Consider the following 24,792-nt stretch of genomic DNA (forward strand, 5'->3'; position numbering starts at 1 on the left):
ACGTGATCTGTGGAAAGCCTCGTGTCTGGATCATTTTGAGGTCCTGTGGGGTAAAAAGCTTTTGATTTAAGTGTGAGGTAGCTACAGTATAATCTTTCGGGGCTCCGCTGTCTCCACAGCTTTGGTGGAAAAACATTGATTACCCTCGCTCTCCAGTGAAGTCCGATCCAAAACACATGCCGACTGCAGTATGATCTGTGCCAATAAACCTGTCACAATTCTAGATTGCATGTAAATGTGTATTATGTCATCTTGGTGAAAATGTGCAGGTAATATGAGGGTAGTAGCCTAATCACTGGGGCGCAGCGGGGATTTAGAAAATTGGCTAGGGCCAAAGGTCTGAGATATCTAGAAAAAGGCCTAGGCATACCTTTTTCAAGTTTACTGATTGGTTGCTTTTCCACCACCTATTCCTTTGGTCTGTGGCTGTCCAGCTTAGCCTGATCAGAAGAATTTAGGCAATGTGTAGAATTCCCTGTCTATGTAACTTATGTACTGTACCTGTCTATGTAACTTATGTACTGTACCTGTCTATGTAACTTATGTACTGTACCTGTCTATGTAACTTATGTACTGTACCTGTCTATGTAACTTATGTACTGTACCTGTCTATGTAACTGTTATGTACTGTACCTGTCTATGTAACTGTTATGTACTGTACCTGTCTATGTAACTGTTATGTACTGTACCTGTCTATGTAACTGTTATGTACTGTACCTGTCTATGTAACTTATGTACAGTACCTGTCTATGTAACTGTTATGTACTGTACCTGTCTATGTAACTTATGTACTGTACCTGTCTATGTAACTGTTATGTACTGTACCTGTCTATGTAACTGTTATGTACTGTACCTGTCTATGTAACTGTTATGTACTGTACCTGTCTATGTAACTGTTATGTACTGTACCTGTCTATGTAACTGTTATGTACTGTACCTGTCTATGTAACTGTTATGTACTGTACCTGTCTATGTAACTTATGTACAGTACCTGTCTATGTAACTTATGTACAGTACCTGTCTATGTAACTGTTATGTACAGTACCTGTCTATGTAACTTATGTACAGTACCTGTCTATGTAACTGTTATGTACAGTACCTGTCTATGTAACTGTTATGTACTGTACCTGTCTATGTAACTGTTATGTACTGTACCTGTCTATGTAACTGTTATGTACTGTACCTGTCTATGTAACTGTTATGTACTGTACCTGTCTATGTAACTGTTATGTACTGTACCTGTCTATGTAACTGTTATGTACTGTACCTGTCTATGTAACTGTTATGTACTGTACCTGTCTATGTAACTGTTATGTACTGTACCTGTCTATGTAACTGTTATGTACTGTACCTGTCTATGTAACTGTTATGTACTGTACCTGTCTATGTAACTTATGTACTGTACCTGTCTATGTAACTTATGTACTGTACCTGTCTATGTAACTTATGTACTGTACCTGTCTATGTAACTGTTATGTACTGTACCTGTCTATGTAACTGTTATGTACTGTACCTGTCTATGTGCTGTAACTACTCTGTATTAGGTACACTTTGTACAGTGTCATTTTTTGTTGTTGATTGTTTGAATATCTGTCAAGTTGCCCCCCGACTTATCCTTCTGTTTGTGTTTCTATTCTTGTTTCAGGGATGCTGGTGGTGATCGTGCTCCTGCTCATTGCTATAGTGGTGGTTGCTGTGTGGCCCACATAAGGAAGAGGCTGAGGGGAGCGTTTTGGACGTCGCACCGTCCGTGGGATGACCACTGAGACTGCGTGGAGAGCCTACAGGGGAGACGAGGTGCAGAGGCACTTATGCAGGTATGTATCAAGCATGCTGATTTAGGACCAGGTTTGCCTTTTATATCCCAGTGAATGAAAAGGACATAGACAAGGCAGACCTGATTCTAGACCAGCACTCCTACACTGAGACGCTTGATACATACCTCTGACACACCACCCCTGTGCCCTGTTAAACACACACACACACACTAATAATGGCACAGACTCTTCCACCCCCCTCTCTTCTCCCTCCCTCTATATTTCCCCTCTCCTTTCCCCTTGTATGAAAACTGAGTGTATTGTAGTTCTCTACTGTACCTCGACACTTGGAGAGTTGAGCCCTGGCTTATGAGGAACCAGCAACAACGGTTTCTTTTCTTACGTGGGTGTTGGTTGGGTAACGGGTAGCACTGACCCTAATTCTGTCTGTGGGCTGAGAGGTCCTGGGTTCCGGGTCGCTAATTCTGATAGCTTAGCAATTCACTCACACACATCTATTATTATAATAATTATTATATTTACCCACTAGCGGTTCTAATGGTATCATTTGTCTTGGGATTTGATCATGTTTGTAGGATACTGCCAGCCAAAACAAATAACACGTATGACTGTGTCACTTTTTAACATGAACGTGAATCAGTTTAGCTCAATGCAACCTTGTCATTTCCAATAAACAACATTTACAGTTAACAGCACGATCCATGGACTCCTTGGTGTAAAGAGTATAGTGTTATATAATATTGGTAATCTACTAAGGATAATGTACTGTATCTATAGCATACTCTGCGTTCTTCCACTGTGTCAATTTAAAAGCCTTGCAGATGCTGCAAAAGGTTGGGAGATGCTTGCGTCCGTGTGAACAGTATAGCCTGGATCTACACCCAGCATGCTTCGCCCTCTACTGTACAGCCCTACGTCACACGTGGGGCTGTTGATAGAAGTGTGTATGTTACGCCCAGGACTCCGGCTTCAGAGATCTAAAGCAGACATTGAATGATTTTAAGACGATAGAGAAAGAGAGGCATAAGAGAAAAAGAAAAGAGTCACATCAGTGGTGACTTAACAGAGTTTATTTCAACTGAATTCTGGATTTAGTTCTACCAGCTTGGTGTTCAGTAGTTATTGTTTCCTTCTTAAAATCACAACCATCTAAACAACAACAAACAAGTAAAAAAAAAAAAAAATGTAAAGGAAAAAATACAGAATAAAATCCACAATGTCTCGTGTCATTAAATATATCCATATATAATAACCATATATTAGTACACATCGTAAAACAAACATCGCAAAAAAAGGTTTCGCAATGGCCAACACAGCTAAACAACATTTACAATTTAAAAAGTATGAACAAAAGCAATGTTTTGACAGGTCTGTGGTAGTCATATTTCATCAAAGAGGAGGTCATTGTCAATCCATTGCTTGGAAAACTGATCTAAAATGTATTTACATCATGGGGATACAGAGACATAAATGGGGGGAAAAACGATTGAGGTTTGATTATATATTATGTGCCAAACAGAAATACATTTACATTTAATGTCACGAGTATGGATATAACGATAAAAGGAAGTAACATGTAAATGTATGTATAAATACGTGTAATATGTCATCTGTATATTTCAATACACCAGCACAAAGCATGTGTATGTATGACTGATCTGTACACAGAGAAAAACGGTACGGAACACAGATGCTGGCAATCAGACCCTCAATGTACATCTAATTGGTTTGAAATAAAAGAAATATGTGGTTTTAATTCATTTGGGGTGATTGAATTACATGATTTTTCCTCCTAGTCCTCGTTTCGCCCTCTTCGAATCGCTCTGAACTGAATTCATTTGACAGCCTTGTAAGAGACATTGAATAATGTCTGCAGCTGTTGAATAGCTGCCGCTACGGCATCCATATTAGGAATTCCATGTTCGGAAGACCACTGACAGTTTTGCCTGAAATTGGACAACTTGCTAATATGGATGCCGTACCACACTCAAGACAGAATTTTCAAGAACTCTAGAGTGACAGTCAGCATGTAACATGTATATCTTATGCACAAGGTTGAGGTCTATGGACAGTTAAGTGTGTGGGGGGGGTGAAGCAAGAGTTTAGAGAGCTGACTAATAATGCTTGTGTAATAATGTTTGGAACAGTTCACTGTCAGTCAAGGAGGTAAACTGCACTCTTCCATTTCTGTTGCCTCAATACAACAAAGAAAATACATGCTGTTCTTAGGGGTGCACTCTGTCCATTCTCTTTGCTAAAATCTACAATCAATAAATTGAAGTTAATAATAGTTATATTATTGAGAATTTTCACATAAAAATACTACCTATTCAGATGTTTAATTGTTGGCTGCCAAGGCCTTTGTTTAGTACCTTGGGGAAGAGGCTTGTTTCAATTACTTTTGCTTTACACATTGTGATTAATAATAATAATTGCATCCAAAATAGGGTGAATTTAATACTACACAGAAAAATTCTGTGCCAATTGGTGAATAGCCTACAGTATTAGGAAATATTGTTCCTAGGGAGAGGTCATAAATATGTAACACCTTCAATTCAATATCTCACTGCTTGGTTAACGTTCTCTGAAAACAATCAGATTTGTGTTGTAGCTAGTCTATTTGAAACCTTAGGTATGGTAAGGTTTTTTATTCACATCATTGAAAATGCTTCCTTTTGTATAAAGCATGTGTACTGTATAATAACAATAGTAATTGTTATAATAATAATAATAGTAATGTCAATTCATATTTCAGAAATGTACACCTTCAATATAAAAATAAAAAAAACATCTATATTCTAAATCTGGGCAACATGGGGAAGAACCACACTGCTTTTTGTCTCTTAGAAGGACTGGCTCCTAAATCACTTGATCATTAAATATATACTGAACACAAATATAAACGCAACATGTAAAGTGTTTTATGAGCTGAAATAAAAGATCCCAGAAATGTTCTATATGCACAAAAAGCTTGTATCTCTCTCCAATTTTGTGCACACATTTGTTTACTTCCCTGTTAGTGAGCATTTCTTCTTTGCCAAGATAATCTATCCACCTGACCGGTGTGGCATATCAAGAAGCTGATTTAACACCATGATCATTACACAGGTGCACCTTGTGCTGGCAACAATAAAAGGCCACTCTAAAATGTGCAGTTTTGTCACACAACACAATGCCACAGATGTCTCAAGTTTTGAGGGAGCATGCAATTGTCATGCTGACTGCAGGAATGTCCACCAGAGCTGTTGCCAGATAATTTCATGTTAATTTCTCTACCATATCCCTCTGCCACATCCAGCTTTTTCACATGCGGCATCGTCTGAGATCAGCCACCCGTACAGCTGATGAAACTGAGGAGGATTTCTGTCTGTAATAAAGCCATTTTGTGAGGGGAAAGTCATTCTGATTGGCTGGGCCTGGCTCCCCAGTGGGTGGGCCCCTGCCTAGTCATGTGAAATCCATAGATTAGGGTCTAAATCATTTATTTCAATTGACTAATTTCCTTATATTGAATTATAACTCAGTAAAATCGTTCATTTTTGCATGTTGCACTTATGTTTGTTCAGTATAATTGAACCAAACTTTAATAAAATATTAAAGCAAGTGATCCTAAATTTAAATCTGGTTGTTATTGTTCTAATAGCAGGAGTCTTTGAAATCCCAGACATTTTGTCTTCTTGGGAATCCAGCAAAATGATTATTAAAAACACTAACCATGAAATTAGGCAGCAGCACCAGTCAAAAAGAGAGTAAGGATACAGTGTCCATATTAGGACATCAACTCATCTGACGCTGTCCTAATATGGACGCCATGTATTTGACATAATAACCATCCTTTTTGGAGACAGGTTGACATGCAGTTTGAAACTGTACAAGAGTGTGTTCATCACCACAATTCACAATGAACGTGCATTCATTTCTGAATACTGAAACCGGACAAAGAAAAATGTGTAGATTTAAAATAATATCCTTGATTAAGCGTGGTTAACAATGCTGGAGTCAAATATATTGTACACCTTTTAAGAATGGACATGAATTTTCTTTCTTGCCATTTCACTGTCTTCATCTAGGGGCCAACATTCAATCAAATGTACAATATGTCACACCCGTGATATAATAAAGAACGTAGCTAGTTACTGTGCGTTTTAGGTTACATATGACCGGGTGAAGCGAAAGGCAACTTATTTGATAATACATGAAACGTGCATTTCCAAGGCGCAGAAGAACCAATGTTATTTTATGGCACTTTTTGCTGCACTGCCAATAGGACACACAATTTCAGCAGCAAAAAAGTTGAAGTGAGGACGTTTGACGATGCAGGCTGGTTTGTCAGTGATATTATTCGCTAACCCTAAAAACGACAGAAAACAGAGCTTGTGATAATGCAGTGGCTTGATTGGTGGTGTCTTCGCACCAGCACATAATACTCATAAAATAGGGCTATGAAATATCAATATGAAAAAAAAATGAACACACATAACTTTATATATACTGGTAATAGGTGCAAACTTGGCAAATCCACAGAGACAAATCTCAAAGGAAAAAACAACGAAGCAATGACACCTGCAGCGTGAGCTCCTTCACAAAAGTCCACTAGAAAAAAAAAATCTGCTCAATAATATTCTCTTCATGCTTCTACTCGAAAAAGTAGCGACAACGCACAGTCCCTTTTCTCTCCTTCCTCGGTCTCCCTCGCTCTCCTCTCGCCCTTTTTCAACACCCACTCGTCTGTTCTCCTGTCCCGCGTTCCATTCCCTCGCTCCAGGCGTCGGCCGTCCTTTCCGCCTATGCCTTCTTGCACTTGCCTTTCTTCTCACGTTGCTGGAACTTCCTCAGCCGACGGGCCCATGTGTCTCTCCACTGGATGACCAGGGAGCCCTTATCGGCCACCACTCCAGACTGCCCTGGAGAATCCTCATTGTTACCCAGGAGCAGGTACTTCTTCCCGGTCTTGATCTTTGGACACTTGCACGCCACATCCTTGGCCCTGACCCACAGGAACTGGTCGCCGCGGCGGATGCGGCTCTCGCCCTGCTTGTAGACAGAGATGATGTTGACGGTGAACTTCCACCACTCGCCCGCCTTGTCCGCCTTCAGAATGTGCACCTGGACAGCTGGGGAGGGGGGAGAGAGACTATTTTTGTTATGTCTTTGTGTTTGACTCAATTCTAGCATTAGAATTTCCTGCTCAAAGGGATACACGTGACAGTGCTGTTATTCTTATCTTTATCACCGGGGTTCGTGTCTATATCACAGGCTTCAATTAAAACCCCATCCATGTCCTCTTGGCACAGGAGAGCAACCCGGTCCGTATCGTCTGCTCCATTCCTGCTAGCCTGACCTGCTGTGACCCTGCTCTTCTCTAGACCCACACGCCATGATCCCAGCAACAGTTACTATGGCACCCGGGGACAAAATAATTCAGTTTGACCGAGTCGGACATTTCCCATGGAATCCCTTTTCCTTCTTGCAAAAGCTTTGCCTAGACATCTCTCTCTCTCTCTGGCCATTCAGTATGACAGGAGAGAGGGAAAAGTGCTAGTGTATCTCCCAGTACAGATGTAGGATCTTAATTGAATCACCCTGTTGCAAGTGAAGTTTCCTGCAGCGTAGGACATTTAAGAAGTGTAGCGTCTTTGAGTTTTAAAAAGGTTTCTAACGTTTCTAATTTCCACTTTGTAATGTCAGACTTGATGGTCCCTCCCTTACGATACAAAAATATCCAGTCATTATAATCCACATACTAATTTACATTTCCCGTTGCTGCAGGATTATTTTCCTGCTGTAGGAAACTGGCTCATATTACTGACGCCGGGGTAGCCTACTGTCTGTTGCTGAATCCTCTAGCTCTTAGTCCACTGGTCCATGTGCGTCTCCAGTCAGTGCTACTAGCTCCACAGACTAGCGCCATGAGACGCTGTGATCTCCACTGTCCAAGCGGCATTACGGGACACTGAAAACACCAGAACTGACAAAGCCTCAAGGGCAGGGTTCTGTTCTATTCTCTTTTTTTAATTATTTTTTTTATAAAAAATAAAGTGAGGTTGGCTTCTCCATCGGCAACTACCTACTCAGCCGGCCCCAGTGGCCAGGAGACTGGACCTCTAACCTAACCAGACGCCCATCAGAGGCTTGTATCCTCCAAGGGAAGTGCTGTCAAGACAAATGTCGCCCGGGAGCAGATCCAGCTCCACGTCCATTATAGATGTCAGGGGATTTGATTTGGGATGTGATTAAGAGGCAGGGATGGGCTGTGAGGAGATGGGTTTTTGGGGGAGCGGCTCTGTGATAGTATGATTTATTACGGAGAGGATCAAGGAGAGAGAGCACAGACAGCTCTCAAAAGCAGCATAGATCACCTTAAAATGGAACAGCAGTCGTTAAACCAGGGGTCATTAGCTTAACCTCCTATACACACAGGCTGACTATCCCTGAGCGTGAATGTCATGGCTCTCTAAATGGCTCTAAATGAGACATATCCTGCACTGCACTGCAGATTTGACGCCATGCATGGTAGATCACAGGGTTATCAAATAGGGCCCTGGTGTCCTTTTCTGCTAGCATTAGCCTTCCTGGTGTCTTTAATAGTAATATTAGCATGGGCATTGGTTGAACTGGCTGTTGACCTGGTGGTGAACCCTATTGGTGCCCTCTGTCACCCTGTCCTTCCCTGGTGTCACCACTGGAAGGCGCTCTCTGTTTGTGTTTGCACAACAACACAGGGTGAAACCCTGAGAGACCAAACTGTAAATAACTCAACCTATTGTGAAGCCCTGTTCCACTGTCATTTCAGCCCTTTTGTATGGAAACATTGCTGTATCCAAGCACCCTGTGGTTCTCTATGGGGGTTGGAGTGTGTCTGCATGTTATCCAGCATAGACCCGAGGCACAGCGAGACACTGCACTCCTAATGCTCTCCGCCACACCGGGACCCTCCAGTAAACCTTCCTGAAGTGTAAAGCGTGAGGCGAGTCTTATCCCTGTACAGGACCATTACAAAGCCCCCCTGAGGTATGGTGAAGCAGGGAGAAAGTGGATTAAACCCAGGCCTTGGCAGGGAGGCTGGACCCAGGGCGGGTTAGGGAGGGCTGCGTAGGGCTTGGGTAATGTTGGAGATGGCCTAAGGGGGAAGCAGAGGAAATGGCCTGTGATTGGTCATTGAGGAGAACAGTAAGAGTGAAACAGTGGGGGTTCACTTACTGTAGCCTGCTCTGAAGCAGAGGAGCGTGTACCCTAACCCCACTGTGGACCATTACACACACACACACACACACACACAAAACATGTAGTCACAGCCTTCCCTGAGGCATGCTGGGGTGGTATTGGGATCACTCATCAATACCAGCAGGTCCCCTCTACACACTCCTCCTCCGGTGCCTGCCAGACCTGCCTGCCTATGATAGACTAGGATGGGGGTAGAGGACACTCCCTGTTTTGTTGAGCTGCGCTCTCAACACTGCTGAGTCTGAGCTACAGCATGATGTCTTGATGACATGCACCTGGGGTGCACCTGGGTAGGATCCCACCTCACTCCCCATCTCCTCTCCCCTATGGGTCTTCAGTGGGCACTGACAAGCTCTGACTTATAGACAGACTTATTTTCAGTGTATAAGGGTAAGAGTTTGTACAGCTGAAGACCACAACACATCACTGGGCTTCCCCAGGACAGAGTGCGTCTCCCTACGGGGGGTCTATTGACTCTTGCGTGGGCCTAAGAGGTGAAACATGGCCCCGTTATACTCCATTGGAGGTGCATGTTCCAAATCCTCCACCGAGGGCTCCTAATGCCTGACTCACTGGAGACCCTAACTGCTACACCTCCTTCACACATGAGCTCTGCTGCCGGGGATCAATGATCCACAGAGCTTTTGTTTTTTACCACTCATTAAACCTGTTCGCCTACAAATGGCCACAAACTAGTTACTGTGGTGCAAAACTTTTCTTTATTTGCATATGCATGGCAAGCGTATTTTTTTATTTTTTTATTTTTTACCAAACACCACACGGCAGAGTATTTTCACATCTATAATCGGCCATCTTTTTTTTTAGCAATTGCCTCTTAAAGAGCTGCAAAGAGAAACAATTTATGCCACTTTTTATTTGTGGCACAGGGGATTCCTCCTGACACCATGCCTGGATCCAACCTCTCAACAACAAAAAAAACTCAGGAACAATGCCTGGGCTGTCATTCATTCAATCTGCCAAGGTATTTTCAGGCAGGATGCCCCGTCTTGGTTGACTGATTTAACAGACTGGCTTCAATCAGGTCAGGGTCAAACCTCCACAACCTTCACCAGGGTCTTAACCACCTAAAGCACCTTTTCAACCTTTTCAATGGCCAGGGCAGCCGGATGGGATGGCCACAGGAATGCCTGTCTGAAAAGGCCCATCCCTTAAGTTCCCCTTAATGAGGACCTTTAGACGCGCACCCCAACTGTCCGTCACACCGACTTTGCTTTATACATTATCCGCCTTGCCCTTAAATACCTGCTGGGCTGTCCATCATCCCGGGAACCCCCCTCCCCTTCGCACCCTCTCGATCCTCACACCCTAAGCTCTTCTCTCTGATGGCTTGTCCCCCTCCTTTGTTTGATCCTTTGACTTTCTTTCTTGAAAAGCCGGAGTAAGCCGTCACTAGAATGCCCAGGAGCTGTAGGGTTGTCCTGGGGGGGATGCCTGGGCTTGGTGCTGGGTGTTGTAAATAAAGATGTAGCTAGCTACTAGTCCACCGGGGCTCAGGAGGCAGCGTGAGCTTCTACTGTAGGATTGTAGACTGTACTGCACAGAGGATGGAACTCAACTCACCGTAATCTTTCTTGCAGTATTTCTTCATGTTGATCTTCAGTTTGCCTTTCGACGCCTTGCAATAGGAGTCGCAGTCTGCATGTAGGAGAGAGAGAGAGAGAGAGAGAGAGAGAGAGAGAATAAGATGCACACTAGGTTAAAACAACTAAAGAGGTAGCAACACAAACTGTGAAAAAAAAGGCAAAAGTGAGACCACATCTCCTTCAAGATTCCTTGCACTTTTACTCCCGATACACATCTGCCAGGTTCAATTGTGTCTTCCTCTAATAGGGCTTATGGTGCATTGAGAGGAGTGGTGGCCAATAGAAATGAGACCAGACAAAAAGGGTCCTGCGGATGCAGGCGTCCGCCCCGGCCCTATAGCTCTGATGGGAGGACCTCTGGACTGCTGCTTATTGTGCCACCAACCAGGCCACCGCTTCAGAAAACCACTCAAATTAACCCCCACAATCCCCACACCGACCGCCACCCAACACCCCTCTGTCAAAGAGATGCTGGAGATGCTGCATCGCCTCCTGATAAATTGAAATCATTTTGCCTAAAATTATAGTACTCTTGGCTGAAAAATTCATGCCCATATACTACACCAGAGAGCATCATTTAGCAGCAGAATCTCAATAGCTTCTTTAAAAAAAATTGCTGTGGATTAAATTATAATTTTACAGTCAGGAAAGCACTCTCGCCAAATATAGAACAGCTTGTTGCGTTGTGGCCATGGACATATAATCAATAGAAGGGTTTTAGAACCTCTAACACTGACAGTTTGACTATTAAACTCATGGGTACACTAGCAATGGATGCCAGCCCTGATTTAAATGGGAGCTGCCATCTATGGATTATATATCTATGGTTGGTTACGGCTGTCAGTTTGCCTTTTTCCAAATACAATCGGGATAAAAACATACAGTTAGGAAAGCAAATGCCTACTTCTGAAAAGAGAAGACTAATCTGTCTGTAGAATCTTTTTTTTTTAAACTTGATTTTTGAGCCATTTTGACTTGAGTGATTATGAGCAAACAGCACCGTTTTTCAAAAGTAGCTCATCTTGAGATAGGCTATTGGGCCATCACCGGTGAGTAGCCTAGGCTTCATCTTCATCATTGGGTAGTGCCACTGAAAAGTCTATTTAGTAACCTACTGTAGCCAGAATGTAAGGGATAAACACCGACAATCTGTACATTACCTTGGAAATAAAATGTTGGTTGCCAGTCGTTCGTTCGATTAGTTCGACATTTATGGACGAGACCCAGTCGTTCGTTCTATATGTTCCGTTGCCATGCTCGCTGACAACCTCCATCTTCCTTTCTAGCTAGCACAGTCACGACCTCTGCAGCCAGAATAACAGCAAAGTAGCCGCATTTGCATTTTTTAAAAGCTGTTTTCTATTGACATTCATTTGGATACATCCATAACGATTTTGCCTGGCATAGCGAGAAAAGTTTGCCTTCTCGTCAGGACACTCGACACTGTTCATTACGAGGAGAGAGCATATCAAACACTAGAATAGAAAAGCAGGCTAAATACACTGAACAAAAACAAACGCAACAATTGCAAATATTTTACTGGGTTACAGTACATATGAGGAAATCAGTCAATTTAAATAAATAAATTAGGCCCTAATCTATGGATTTCACATGACTGAGAATACAGATACCTTTAAAAAAAAATAGGGTAGGGGCGTGGATCAGAAAACCAGTCAGTATCTGGCGTGACCACCATTTGCCTCATGCAGCGCAACACATATCCTTCGCATAGAGTTGATCAGGCTGTTGATTGTGGCCTGAGGAATGGTGTCCCACTCCTCTTCAATGGCTGCGTAAAGTTGGATGTTGGCAGGAACTGGAAAACGCTGCCATACATGTTGATAGAGTACACCCAAACATGCTCAATGGGTGACATGTCTGGGGAGTTTGAAGGCCAAGGAAGAACTGGGACATTTTTAGCTTCCAGGAATTGTGTACAGATCCTTGCGATATGGGGCCGTGCATTATAATGCTGAAACATGAGGTGATGGCGGTGGATGAATGGCACAACAATGGGCCTCAGGATCTTGTCACGGTATCTGTATCAAATTGCCATCGATAAAATGCAATTCTGTTCCTTAGCTTATGCCTGCCCATACCGTGACCCCACCGCCACCATGGGGCACTCTGTTCACAATGTTAACATCAGCAAACCACTCTCCCCACACGACGCCATTTTCCCGATTGTTGAAACTGTCATTAATCCGTGAAGAGCACACTTCTCCAGCGTGCCAGTGGCCATCGAAGGTGAGAATTTTTCCACTGAATTCGTTTATGATGGCAGTCAGGTCAAGACCCTGGTGAAAATGACGAGCACACATATGAGCTTCCCTGAGACGGTTTCTGACAGTTTGTGCAGAAATTCTTTGGTGGTGCAAACCCCCAGTTTCATCAGCTGTCCAGGTGGCTGGTCTCAGACGACCCCCCCAGGTGAAGAAGCCGGATGTGGAGGTCCTGTGCTGGCGTGGTTACACATGGTCTGCGGTTGTGATGCCGGTTGGACATAATGCCAAATCCTCTAAAACAACGTTGGAGGCAGTTTTTGGTAGAGAAATAAACATTTGATTCTCTGGTGGACATTCCTGCAGTCAGCATGCCAATTGCACACTCTCTCAAAACATGAGACATCTGTGGTATAACAAAACTGCTAACTTTAGAGTGGCCTTTTATTGTCCCCCGCACAAGGTGCACCTGTGTAATGATCATGATGTTTAAATCAGCTTTTTGATATGCCACACCTGTCAGGTGGATGGATTAACTTGGCAAAGGAGAAATGCTCACTAACAGGGATTGTAAGGACAGACGCTGGGAGAGGAGAAGCAAGTACAGGGAGTTAATATTTAATGAAGACACAGACAGGAAACAAAACATGAACAGCATCTTGATAAGGGACACAACAACATTAATGCTGACTCGGAAAGAAACTGAGGAAGTGACCAATATAGAAGGGAAGTAATTAATAATGTGATGGAGTCCGATGAAGCGCTGATATGCATAACGATGGTGACAGGTGTGCGTAATGATAAGCAGCCTGGTAACCGCGAGAGCCAGAGAGGGGGAGTGGAAGCAGGCGTGACAGGGATGTAAACAAATTTGTGCACACATTTTGAAAGAAGTAAGCTTTTGTGCGTATGGAACATTTCTGGGATTTTTTATTTCAGTTTATGAAACAAGGGACCAACACTTTATATGTTGCGTTTATATTTTTGATCAGTGTAGTTTGTTGCTAGCGAACCTGGCAATGACAACCCGAATTAAAAAATACCCGTTGCTGAAAACAGCTGGTCAAACCAGAAACATCCGGTAGGATTTGACAGCATAGTGCCACGTGCATCATGACTGCAACTGTAGGGACCGGGAAAATGTATGTTCATCACTCACCACATTAGGTCATCAGATGCTCCCAAAAAGGTCTCTGCAAAAACAAATCAATGCTACTGTCGCTAGAACCTTTCCCTTGTTGAACCTGCATTTACAATGTATACAATTTCGGTTTGTGTGTTTTTTGGTTTAGCTTTTTGTAACTTTGTAGCAAGTACAGTCTGCATGTGTAGACGAATATTGCGTAATGATTGCAAGGTGTCCCGATATCTTTTCCAACTGTCCCGTTATCTGGTTTTAATGTCCATTCTAGAATGCCCTTCTAACCAATCAGAAATGAGTACTCAACAATGTTGTGGTATAATATACAGTGGGGAGAACAACTATTTTATACACTGCCAATTTTGCAGGTTTTCCTACTTACAAAGCATGTAGAAGTCTGTCATTTGTATCATAGGTACACTTCAACTGTGAGAGACGGAATATAAAACAAAAATCCAGAAAATCACATTGTATGATTTTTAAGTAATTAATTAGCAGGAGTGGGCCAAAATCCCTGCTGCAATGTGTGCAAACCTGGTCAGGAACTAGAGGAAACGTATGATCTCTGTAATTCCAAACAAAGGTTTCTGTACCAAATATTAAGTTATGCTTTTCTGATGTATCAAATACTTATGTCATGCAATAAAATGCAAATTAATTACTTAATCATACAATGTGATTTTCTGGATTTTTGTTTTAGATTCCGTCTCTCACAGTTGAAGTATACCTATGATAAAAATTACAGACCTCTACATGCTTTGTAAGTAGGAAACACTGCCGTTTTGCAGGTTATCAAATACTTGTTCTCCCCACTGTATATATATTCCCCCTAATAATGTACAATCTGTGCGTATATATATTCCTCCTAATATTGTAGAAATGTCTCTTCATTGGCCTGGGCTATTGTTCGCATTCAAGACCAGATCATTTTTATTGCTCTCAGTTTGTCAGTGTTAGAGTAGCTGGTCATTCCGGTGTGGTATTAAAAAAGATTCTGCTAATGTTTTTGATCATATAAATGACATTAGGCAACAACAAAAAGTCCAAACCTATACTAAAAAAATCCCATGTGGAAATCCTCAAAATGCCTCTACTCAACATATGCCACTATGCAAATACAATTTTATATATATATATATATATAATAAGAAAAAGGAGTTGGCATAGCCACGATGTTTTTGATTTCAGGGCGCAAAATGTTCTCTTGTCAGCTCAACCACTATGTCCCTCCAAACCCCACTTTCCAGACCTATACACCCCCTAGGCCCCCACCGGCTTACCCCAACTCCCATTCCTTTTCAACTCGCCCCCCAAATCCACCCTTCGAGACCCCCCCCCAGGGCCGTGTCAAGCTTTGGCATTTATTGCAATAGGGGAACCTAGGGGTGGTGGTCCCGGTGATGGGTGGGAGGAGGGGAGGTAGGGGGTCATAGCCACGACAAAGAGAGGTCAGGAAGGAAATTAGCGGCCCATGAAGCGTTAGCCAAAGCCCTTTTTGGTGTCCACTCCTCCACAGTGAACAAATAAATACCTGACACAGCTAGGGACCGGCCATGGGCCTCATTTATAACCATTGCTTAAATTTCAGACTAAGTATCTGCATGTGAAATTTCTGAAAATAATACGTATGTCTAAAAAAATGTATATTTATAGACTTGGCGCACCCCATACATATGCATGTTTCCCGTTATAAATCAGCCCGTCGTAAAACTGTGTATTGTAACTCCGCCTGGAAGCGCCCTGCATTCACCTTTCATGGTTACAATAAACTCGTTTATTTACTGTATAATCTGGAACTATTAGAATTAGGCCACGGCAGTTTCAACAATAAATGTTATCAAATGTTTATGGAGGTGTTGCCAGAATGTTTTCATCTTTTGCAGTCATTTATTCTGTATTTTTTCAAACGATTGTGACAGTTTCTGAAAGAATTTTTGGAACATGGAAATGGAACATTTATTTGGACCTGTCAGCAGAAGTTAGAATTCAACAATGTTTTGCATTGACTTTTTCCCCAAATATTCCGGACTGTCGTGAATTCTGTAACATTGACTTTTTATTACAGTAGGCTACTGTACATGCGTACTTCAATGTAAAAGATCAACTGCCGGTTCACCTGTGAAATTCGACTGTATGTTATAATCTGCGCTGCCTATAGGATAACATCGGCTACAGCAAAACTGGAAATACAGTGCCTTCAGAAAGTATTCAGACACGTTAACTTTGTTGTTATAGTAAAAATGGATTAAATACAAAAAAATCCTAAGCAATCTACACACAATAACCCCCTAATGACAAAGCGAAAACATGTTTTTAGAAATGTTTGCAAATGTATTAAAAATAAAAAACAGATACCTTATGTAAATAAGTATTCAGGCCCTTTGCTATGAGACTCGAAATGTAGCTCAGGCGCATCCTGTTTCCATTGATCATCCTTGATATGTTTCTATACTACTTGATTGTAGTCCACCTGTGGGAAATTCAATTGATTGGACATGATTTGGAAAGGCACACACCTGTCTATATAAGGTCCCACAGTTGACAGTGCATGTCAGAACAAAAACCAAGCTATGAGGGTCGAAGGAATTGTCCGCACAGATCTAGGAAAGGGTACCACAATATTTCTGCAGCATTGAAGGTCCCCAAGAACACAGTGTTCTCCATCATTCTTAAATGGAAAATGTTTAGAACCACCAAGACTCTTCCTAGAGCTGGCCGCCTGACCAAACTGAGCAATCGGAGGTGAAGGGCCTTGGTCAGGGAGGTGACCAAGAACCTAATGGTCACTCTGACAGAGCTCTAGAGTTCCTCTGTGGAGATGGGCGAACCTTCCGGAAGGACAACCATCTCTGCAGTACTCCAACGATGAGGCCTTTATGGTAGTGACCAGATGGAAGCCACTCCTCAGTAAAAGGCGCATGACAGCCCGCTAGGAGTTTGCCAAAAGGCACCTAAAGACTCTCAGACCTTGAGAAACTAGAATCTCTGGTCTGATAAAACCAAGATTGAACTCTTTGGCCTGAATGCCAATCGTCACTTCTGGAGGAAACCTGGCACAATCCCTACGGTGAAGCATGGTGGTGGCAGCATCATGCTGTGGGGATGTTTTTCAGCAGCAGGGACTGGGAGACTAGTCAGGATTGAAGCAAAGTACAGTTAGATCCTTGATGAGAACATGCTCAGGACCTCAGACTGGGGTGAAGGTTCACCTTCCAACAGGACAACGACCCTAAGCACACAGCCAAGACAACGCAGGAGTGGCTTCGGGACAGTCTCTGAATGTCCTTGAGTGGTCCAGCCAGAGCCCGGACTTGAACCCGATCGAACATCTCTGGAGAAGCCTGAAAATAGCTGTGCAGCAACGCTCCCCATCCAACCTGACAGAGCTTGAGAAGATCTGCAGAGAAGAATGTGAGAAACTCCCCAAATACAGGTGTGCCAAGCTTATAGTGTCATACCCAATCGCTGCCAAAGTAATCGCTGCCAAAGTACTGAGTAAAGGTCTGAATACTTATGTAAATGTGATATTTCAGTTTTTATAAATGAGCAAAAAAATGTTTTGCTTTGTCATTATGGGGTATTGTGTGTAGATTGATGAGGGGGGGAAAAAACAATTTAATACATTTTAAAATAAGGCTGTAACGTAACAAAATTTTTAAAAAGTCAAGGCCTATCTATTTAGGCTAGGTACTGTGCAGTATGTATAGAGCCATGTCATCATGGAATGCTCTGCCACCAGAGGTTAGTCAGGCAAAAAGCAAGTTTAGCTTTAAAAAAACAGAGGATCTATTTAGGCTACTAGGCCCAATTAAACGAGAGATGCATCGTTGTTTGTTGTATGGCTACTTCGGGAAAATGTACCGATCATGGCTAGAAAATAGGAGAAATTTATTCTGCAGCGGTTATGAAAATAAAATAAACAGGAAATTGATTCCTAAAGTGCCTAAAGAAAGTTTTCACACCCCTTGAATTTGTTCACATTTTGTGTTACAGCCTGAATTTAAAATTGATATTCTATGGCCTACATGTCAAAGTGGAATTGTGTTTTTAGAAATGTTTACAAATGAATAAAAAATGAAAAGCTGAAATGTCAGTAAGTATTCAAGCCCTTTGTTACGGCCTACATAAGTTCAGGAGTGAAAATGTGATTAACAAGTCACGTAATAAGTTGCATGGACTCACTCTGTGTCCAATAATAATGTTTAACAGGATTTTTGAATGACTATTTCATCTTTGTACCCCACACATACAATTATCTATAAGGTCCCTCAGTCGAATAGTACATTTCACGCCGAATAGTACATTTCACGCCGCCAAGCTTACCCTAGTAAAACTGACTATCCTACCGATCCTCGACTTCGGCGATGTCATCTACAAAATGGCTTCCAACACTCTACTCAGCAAACTGGATGCAGTCTATCACAGTGCCATCCGTTTTGTCACTAAAGCACCTTATACCACCCACCACTGCGACTTGTATGCTCTAGTCGGCTGGCCCTCGCTACATATTCGTCGCCAGACCCACTGGCTCCAGGTCATCTACAAGTCCATGCTAGGTAAAGCTCCGCCTTATCTCAGTTCACTGGTCACGATGGCAACACCCATCCGTAGCACGCGCTCCAGCAGGTGTATCTCACTGATCATCCCTAAAGCCAACACCTCATTTGGCCGCCTTTCGTTCCAGTACTCTGCTGCCTGTGACTGGAACGAACTGCAAAAATCGCTGAAGTTGGAGACTTTTATCTCCCTCACCAACTTCAAACATCAGCTATCTGAGCAGCTAACCGATCGCTGCAGCTGTACATAGTCTATTGGTAAATAGCCCACCCATTTTCACCTACCTCATCCCCATACTGTTTTTATTTATTTACTTTTCTGCTCTTTTGCACACCAATATCTCTACCTGTACATGACCATCTGATCATTTATCACTCCAGTGTTAATCTGCAAAATTGTAATTATTCGCCTACCTCCTCATGCCTTTTGCACACATTGTATATAGACTCCCCCTTTTTTTTCTACTGTGTTATTGACTTGTTAATTGTTTACTCCATGTGTAACTCTGTGTTGTCTGTTCACACTGCTATGCTTTATCTTGGCCAGGTCGCAGTTGCAAATGAGAACTTGTTCTCAACTAGCCTACCTGGTTAAATAAAGGTGAAATAAATAAATAAAAAAGATTCAACCACAACGACCAGGGAGGTTTTCCAATGCCTTGCAAAGAAGGGCTCGCATTGGTGGATGAGTAAACAAATAAAATAAACAGACATTGAATATCCCTTTGAGCGTGGTGAAGTTATTAATCACACTTTGGATGGTGTATCAATACACCCAGACACTACAAAGATACAGGCATCCTTCCTAACTCATTTGCCGCAGAGGAAGGAAATTGCTAAAAGGTTTTCACCATGACTTCAAAACAGCTACAAAGTTCAATGGCTGTGATAGGAGAAAAAGGAGGATGTAGTCACTCCACAATACTAATCTAAATGACAGAGTGAAAAGAAGGAAGCCTGTAGATAATACAAATATTACAAAACATGAATCCTGTTTGCAACAAGTCACAAAAGTAATGCAGCAAAAAATGTGGCAATGAAATTCACTTTTTGTCCTGAATACAAATCGTTATGTTTGGGACACTTCCAACACATCACTGAGTACCACTCTTCATATTTTCAAGCATGGTGGTTGCTGCATCATGTTATGGGTATGCTTGTTATCGGCAAGGACTAGAGTTTTTTTTTAGGATTAAAAGAAATGGAATAGAGCTAAGCACAGACAAAATGCTAATGGAATACCTGGTTCAGTCTGCTATTCAACAGACACTGGGAGACAAATCCACCTTTCAGAATGACAATAAAATAAAACAATTGCTTACCAAGACGACATTAAATATTCCTGAGTGGCCTAGTTACAGTTTTGACTTAAATCGGCTTGAAAATCTAGTGCAAGACTTTAAAATGGCTGTCTAGCAATGATCTTACAACCAACTTTGACATTTTTTTAAAGAATAATAGGCAAATATTGTACAATCCAGGTGTGGAAAGCTCTTACCCAGAAAGACTCACAGCTGTAATCACTGCCAAAGGTGATTCTAACATGTATTGACTCAGGGGTGTGAATACTTAAGTAATTGAGTTATTTCTGTATTTAATTTTCAATACATTTGCAAGAAATTCTAAAACATGTTTTCACTTTGTAATCATGGTGTATTGTGTGTAGATGGTTGATTTTTTAAAAACATGTATTTAATCCATTTTGAACTTTTAACACAACAAATATGGAATAAGTCAAGGGCTATGACCACTTCTGGTACTGTATGTCAAATTATTTTAGATTCCAAAAATAAAATACATTGATTTTCACTCTTATGGCTAATGGCAGCATATTGTTGTTATGTTTTCCAGTTTTTTTGTGGGGGTTTTGGGGAAAAATCATGTCATATCATATCCCCAATTTTGCACACAATACTTGCATGTTTTGCAATACAATATGGGCGAAAAATGGGCGCATGCATGTTTTAGGGGTATATTTTAGATGTACACAACATTTATAAATGAGGCCTCTGAACTGTACTGTGCTGGCTCAGATATTTAGTTTATTCCACCACAGTTTCAGCAACTATGGTAGATGCATCAGGCCAGAGTAGTACTGCTTGCCTTGACTCAGTTTGGTTAGGTAATGTGAAAAGGTAACAGGTTTGTGATGAATTACTGGGACTTTAAGTGTGTATCCACACAGCCCACTTCTCTGAGTTAACCTTGACAGAAAAGGTGCCATGGCTTTCCTGATTGCCCCATGCTGCGCTGTCACACAGCCAGTCACCTTCAGTAAAGAGTGTATGACGCGAGGCCAAACATAGAAATTAAAATTATTTGTTCCCCTTTATTCACCCCACATTTTTCTTCTTTCCCTCTCTAACTGACACACATTGGATCCAGAGTACTCTATCGGCACAGTTCGCTCGAAACTCTCTGAAAAAGCTTTAATAGTGTTATCTGTTCACAAAGTGAGAGATGAAGGGAAAGAGAGAGAGAGGGAGTGAGAGGGAAGGATGAGTAGAGGAGGGGGTGATGGGCTGGTAGGAGGAAGGATAAGACCTTTCAGCCAGCCTGAATATGAACAAACTTCATTGTTGTGACCAGGTCCTTGCTCCATGCCTGCCTTATACTTCCCTTTATATTCTGGGTGAATGAGGTTGCCTGGGTAACGCTGAATCGAGGAAAAATGCACCCAAAGTAGAGGAGGGCGGGAGAGTGGCTATTGATTTGGGAGGGACACTAGAAGAGGACGAAGTTGGTTGGCGGGGTGAGGGGATTCAAGTAAACCCAAAATCGTCTCAGCTGATGGGGTTGGAGAAGGTAGTTGTGAGGGGGGGGGGAAGTGGCACAGTAGATGAAATTGAGTCTATACTAGGCAGAGCGGCGCCTGATTTCCATGTAAATGATGACCCGGACCTGTGGAAAAGGCTGCTTTTGTTTTCCCATAAACCCCCTTGATGGCATCATGATACTTTCCTTTGATAGCGCTCGTTGGCCATTAGTGTACTCCTGAGACGAGCACCCCCAGATCCCCATACAGGACCAGGCAGTCCCCCACCGCGAGGACAAATGTACCCTTTGTGTGGGACACTCTAGTCAGGGGAAGTGGAATGAGTCCAGTGGCGCTGAGCTCTGTGCACCTCCCCTCCGCGCCTCCTCTCTCCATCCCCTCTCTACGCTCTCTTACTGGGAGGTGTCGTTCCCGTTGTTTCTCGGTTGTTTGAGCGAGGAAGGAGAAGCGCTGAGAGACGCTCTTTTGCCGCCTGGACGTGTCAGGGCTTCTTTAGCAGTGGGAGAGATTGATTGACACCCTCCACACAGACGTTTACAGTCTTTTAAGTCCTAGGCACATTTTTCAGACTTTTATCTACGTGGATAAAAGTGGCGCAAAGACCTAGACAGGACCCAGTGACAGGGACCTGCTTAGCTGGAACAAAGAGGTGTAAATAGGGGCATGGGGGAGGCCTTTCTCCTCCCTACGTCTTTCTTCTCCCTGAACAAGACTGATTGAGAAACAAATTGTGGCAAATAAAGCATGTAATTAGATTATAGCCACAGTGCCGGGGCTGTTGGGCTGCTGGAACCATAGCAGTAGGGCTGGACCCTGTCCAAAAAGAGGGCGTTTTCTTCATTGTTTTCTTTCTTTCTTTGTTTCTTCATTTCTTTCTTCTCTCTGGCCGTGTCCAGTGTTGTAGTACTTGAGGCCAGTCTCGAGACCAAATATTGAGTGTTTCGGTCTTGTCTCTGTGTAAGGAAGAACAAACTGTTCTTCTGAAATATGAACACAGAACATTTTGAACTCTTATCGTTGGCGATATGACACACTTACAATCATGGTGTTGAATTGGACTTGCATTTGTCTGGTCTAGGTCTTGACTTGGTCTTGACTCGGTCTCGATTTGCTCCGGTCTTGGTCTTGAATCGGTCTCACTTGAGATGTTCTCGAACACAACACTGGCCGTGTCCAACACCCATAACAGTAGGCATTTTTGGTATGTGAAAATAGAATGTTTTTCTAGTAGGTTAAAAAAAAATGTGTATGCTTTAAAAGTCACGTCATAATCGTTTCGGCTTTTCATCTACTACAATTTCGACTGCCTGCTATTGAGGAAGAGAATCCTCTTTTCAGATCCAGACGTGTTTGACAGCAGCTGATAGTGAGACCTGCTGCACCATAATGATAGAATGGGGGGAAACGGTGCAGTTGCACATCAGATGACGTGTTCTCAGTATGGGTGAGTCTAGTATGGTGATATCTGTTGCTTATTGAATACATTTTGACTGAACTGTACATTCTAAATAGTATGTGGTATGGTTAGGACACAGTATGCAGTTTTAGTAAATAGTAGGCAAGACAGATTTCGGACACAGCCTCTCTCTCTCTTTCATTCATTCTATCATCCTGAAGTAAGGGAAAAGTTGTGTTTTCGATCCCAGTGAGTGACAGCTGGGAAACAACAGAGAGCGAAAGCGTCTATTTATGATTCATGACATGATGCTTTTGTGGGTTGTTTGTTTTGGGCGGCATGTTCTGTGGAACCAATCTGAAAACAAGAGTGTGGTCATCCCTATTACTGCAATTGAGTTTCAGTGGAGTCACTGGGCAATGATGCTGGCTCCATCCCAACATGCAGACAACAGACGAGGGTGAGAGAGGCTGATGCCAATGTGTTCATGTTGTGAGAGCCAGGCTGAGATTGCCAAGCCATAAATCATATTGTGAGTTTAGCATCGATGATGATGATGATGGACACGCTGATACAATGCTATTACGATGCTATTTTCTTCCCGTTCTCTTTCTCTCCCTCACTCTCGGGTCACCATTTCTCTCTCCTCTCTTTCTCTCCTCTCTCTCTCATATTAAACCCGGAGCAGGTAATAACATGCCATGACACAACACTAAAGCCCAGTGAAGCAGCAGAGAGTATTAACAGGGTGTAATGGCTGTCGTGGGTTGAAGAAGGTGAAGAGGACCAAAGTGCAGCGTGTTACGTGTTCATGATGTATATTTATTTGAACTCAGAACACTACGATCAAAATAACAAAAATAGACCAACACGAAACAGTTCTGTCTGGTGCAGACAGAAAACAACTACCCACAAACACAGGTGGGAACAGGCTACCTAAGTATGTTTCTCAATCAGAGACAACGATTGCCAACTGCCTCTGATTTTGAACCATACCAGGCCAAACACATAGAAATACAAAACCTAGACTACAAAACATAGAATGCCCACCCCAACTCACGCCCTGACCAAACTAAAACAGAGACATAAAAAAGCAACTACGGTCAGGACGTGACACAGGGTGTGTAGTGTGGACCCAGAGATGAGACTCATGTCCCAAATATCCAGGGAGGGTCTCACCGCAAATCCTGAACCCTTCCAGCCATCATCATTTTCATCATCATCATCGTGGCCCATTATCTTGGATCATGTTCATAAGGGCACACCGTCCCGAAACGTTTTGTAACTGAAAACGAGCTCTTTCGACAGTAACTCCCCGTTTTATAACGGTTCTGACTGTTTTCTTCCATTTCGTGCCTAATGAATACCACGTCACTGGTTGGTATCATGGTGGTCAGCTCAGCTGTTATAATCTCCTTCACATTCCGTTGCTCTACAGACATCTCTGTCAGGCAACGACCAAGGGGGAGTGACTACTCACACTATCCGTGACCTAACCGCACAATATGTGTTTTGTCTGGGCCTTGCCTTCCGAGGTATTCGCCATGCATTCCACCCCTCCATGTGCTCGGGGAGGTGGGGAACCCAGAACACGTCGCTGGAGACAAATGAATAGCCCCCCCCCCACTTCCCTCAACCGAGTCCGTTGGGGTTGAGGTAGGGGGGAGGCACCTGCTGCACAGCTGTCCAGCCTCGCGTATAATCAGCCCACCCCAAGCATACCGATTTCCTTTCCTTTAGTCCAACCTTACAAACCAAAGTAGCAATAAGGTCATGACTCATCACTTAGTCTCTCTATCTAGATAAAACAATGTATATATCTGCATATCGCTCTCTCTCTTTCCCTCTACTGAACACAAATATAAACACAACATGTAAAGTGTTGGTTTCATGAGCTGAAATAAAAGATTTCAGAAATGTTCCATATGCACAAAAAGCTTATCTCTCTCAAATGTTGTGCACAAATTTCTTTACATCCCTGTTAGTGAGAATTTCTCCTTTGCCAAGATATTCCATCCACCTGACAGGTGTGGCATATCAAGAAGATGATTAAGCAGGATGATCCTTACACAGGTGCTGGGGACAATAAAAGGCC

The 24,792-nt window shown here is 42.7% G+C and overlaps 2 protein-coding genes across 4 annotated transcripts in view; one reads left to right on the top strand and one right to left on the bottom strand.

Moving 5' to 3' along the window:
- The window catches only part of LOC112230275 (syntaxin-8), a 50,586-nt gene extending 47,052 nt beyond the window's left edge, over positions 1–3,534 (top strand). For both annotated transcript variants that reach the window (XM_024396504.2, XM_024396505.2), the window contains exon 8: positions 1,646–3,534. In XM_024396504.2, the coding sequence (XP_024252272.1) occupies positions 1,646–1,710 (65 nt within the window). In that variant the 3' untranslated portion in view covers positions 1,711–3,534. The remainder of the gene's footprint in view (positions 1–1,645) is intronic.
- A 1,765-nt stretch (positions 3,535–5,299) lies between these two features.
- Positions 5,300–24,792, bottom strand: part of LOC112230274 (netrin-1) — a 93,283-nt gene continuing 73,790 nt past the window's right edge. For both annotated transcript variants that reach the window (XM_042310791.1, XM_024396503.2), the window contains 2 exons: positions 10,584–10,658; positions 5,300–6,892 (listed from right to left, as the gene is read on the bottom strand). In XM_042310791.1, the coding sequence (XP_042166725.1) occupies positions 6,564–6,892; positions 10,584–10,658 (404 nt within the window). In that variant the 3' untranslated portion in view covers positions 5,300–6,563. The remainder of the gene's footprint in view (positions 6,893–10,583; positions 10,659–24,792) is intronic.

The sequence above is a fragment of the Oncorhynchus tshawytscha genome, linkage group LG32, assembly GCF_018296145.1.
Source record: "Oncorhynchus tshawytscha isolate Ot180627B linkage group LG32, Otsh_v2.0, whole genome shotgun sequence".
Taxonomy (NCBI): Eukaryota; Metazoa; Chordata; class Actinopteri; order Salmoniformes; family Salmonidae; genus Oncorhynchus; species Oncorhynchus tshawytscha.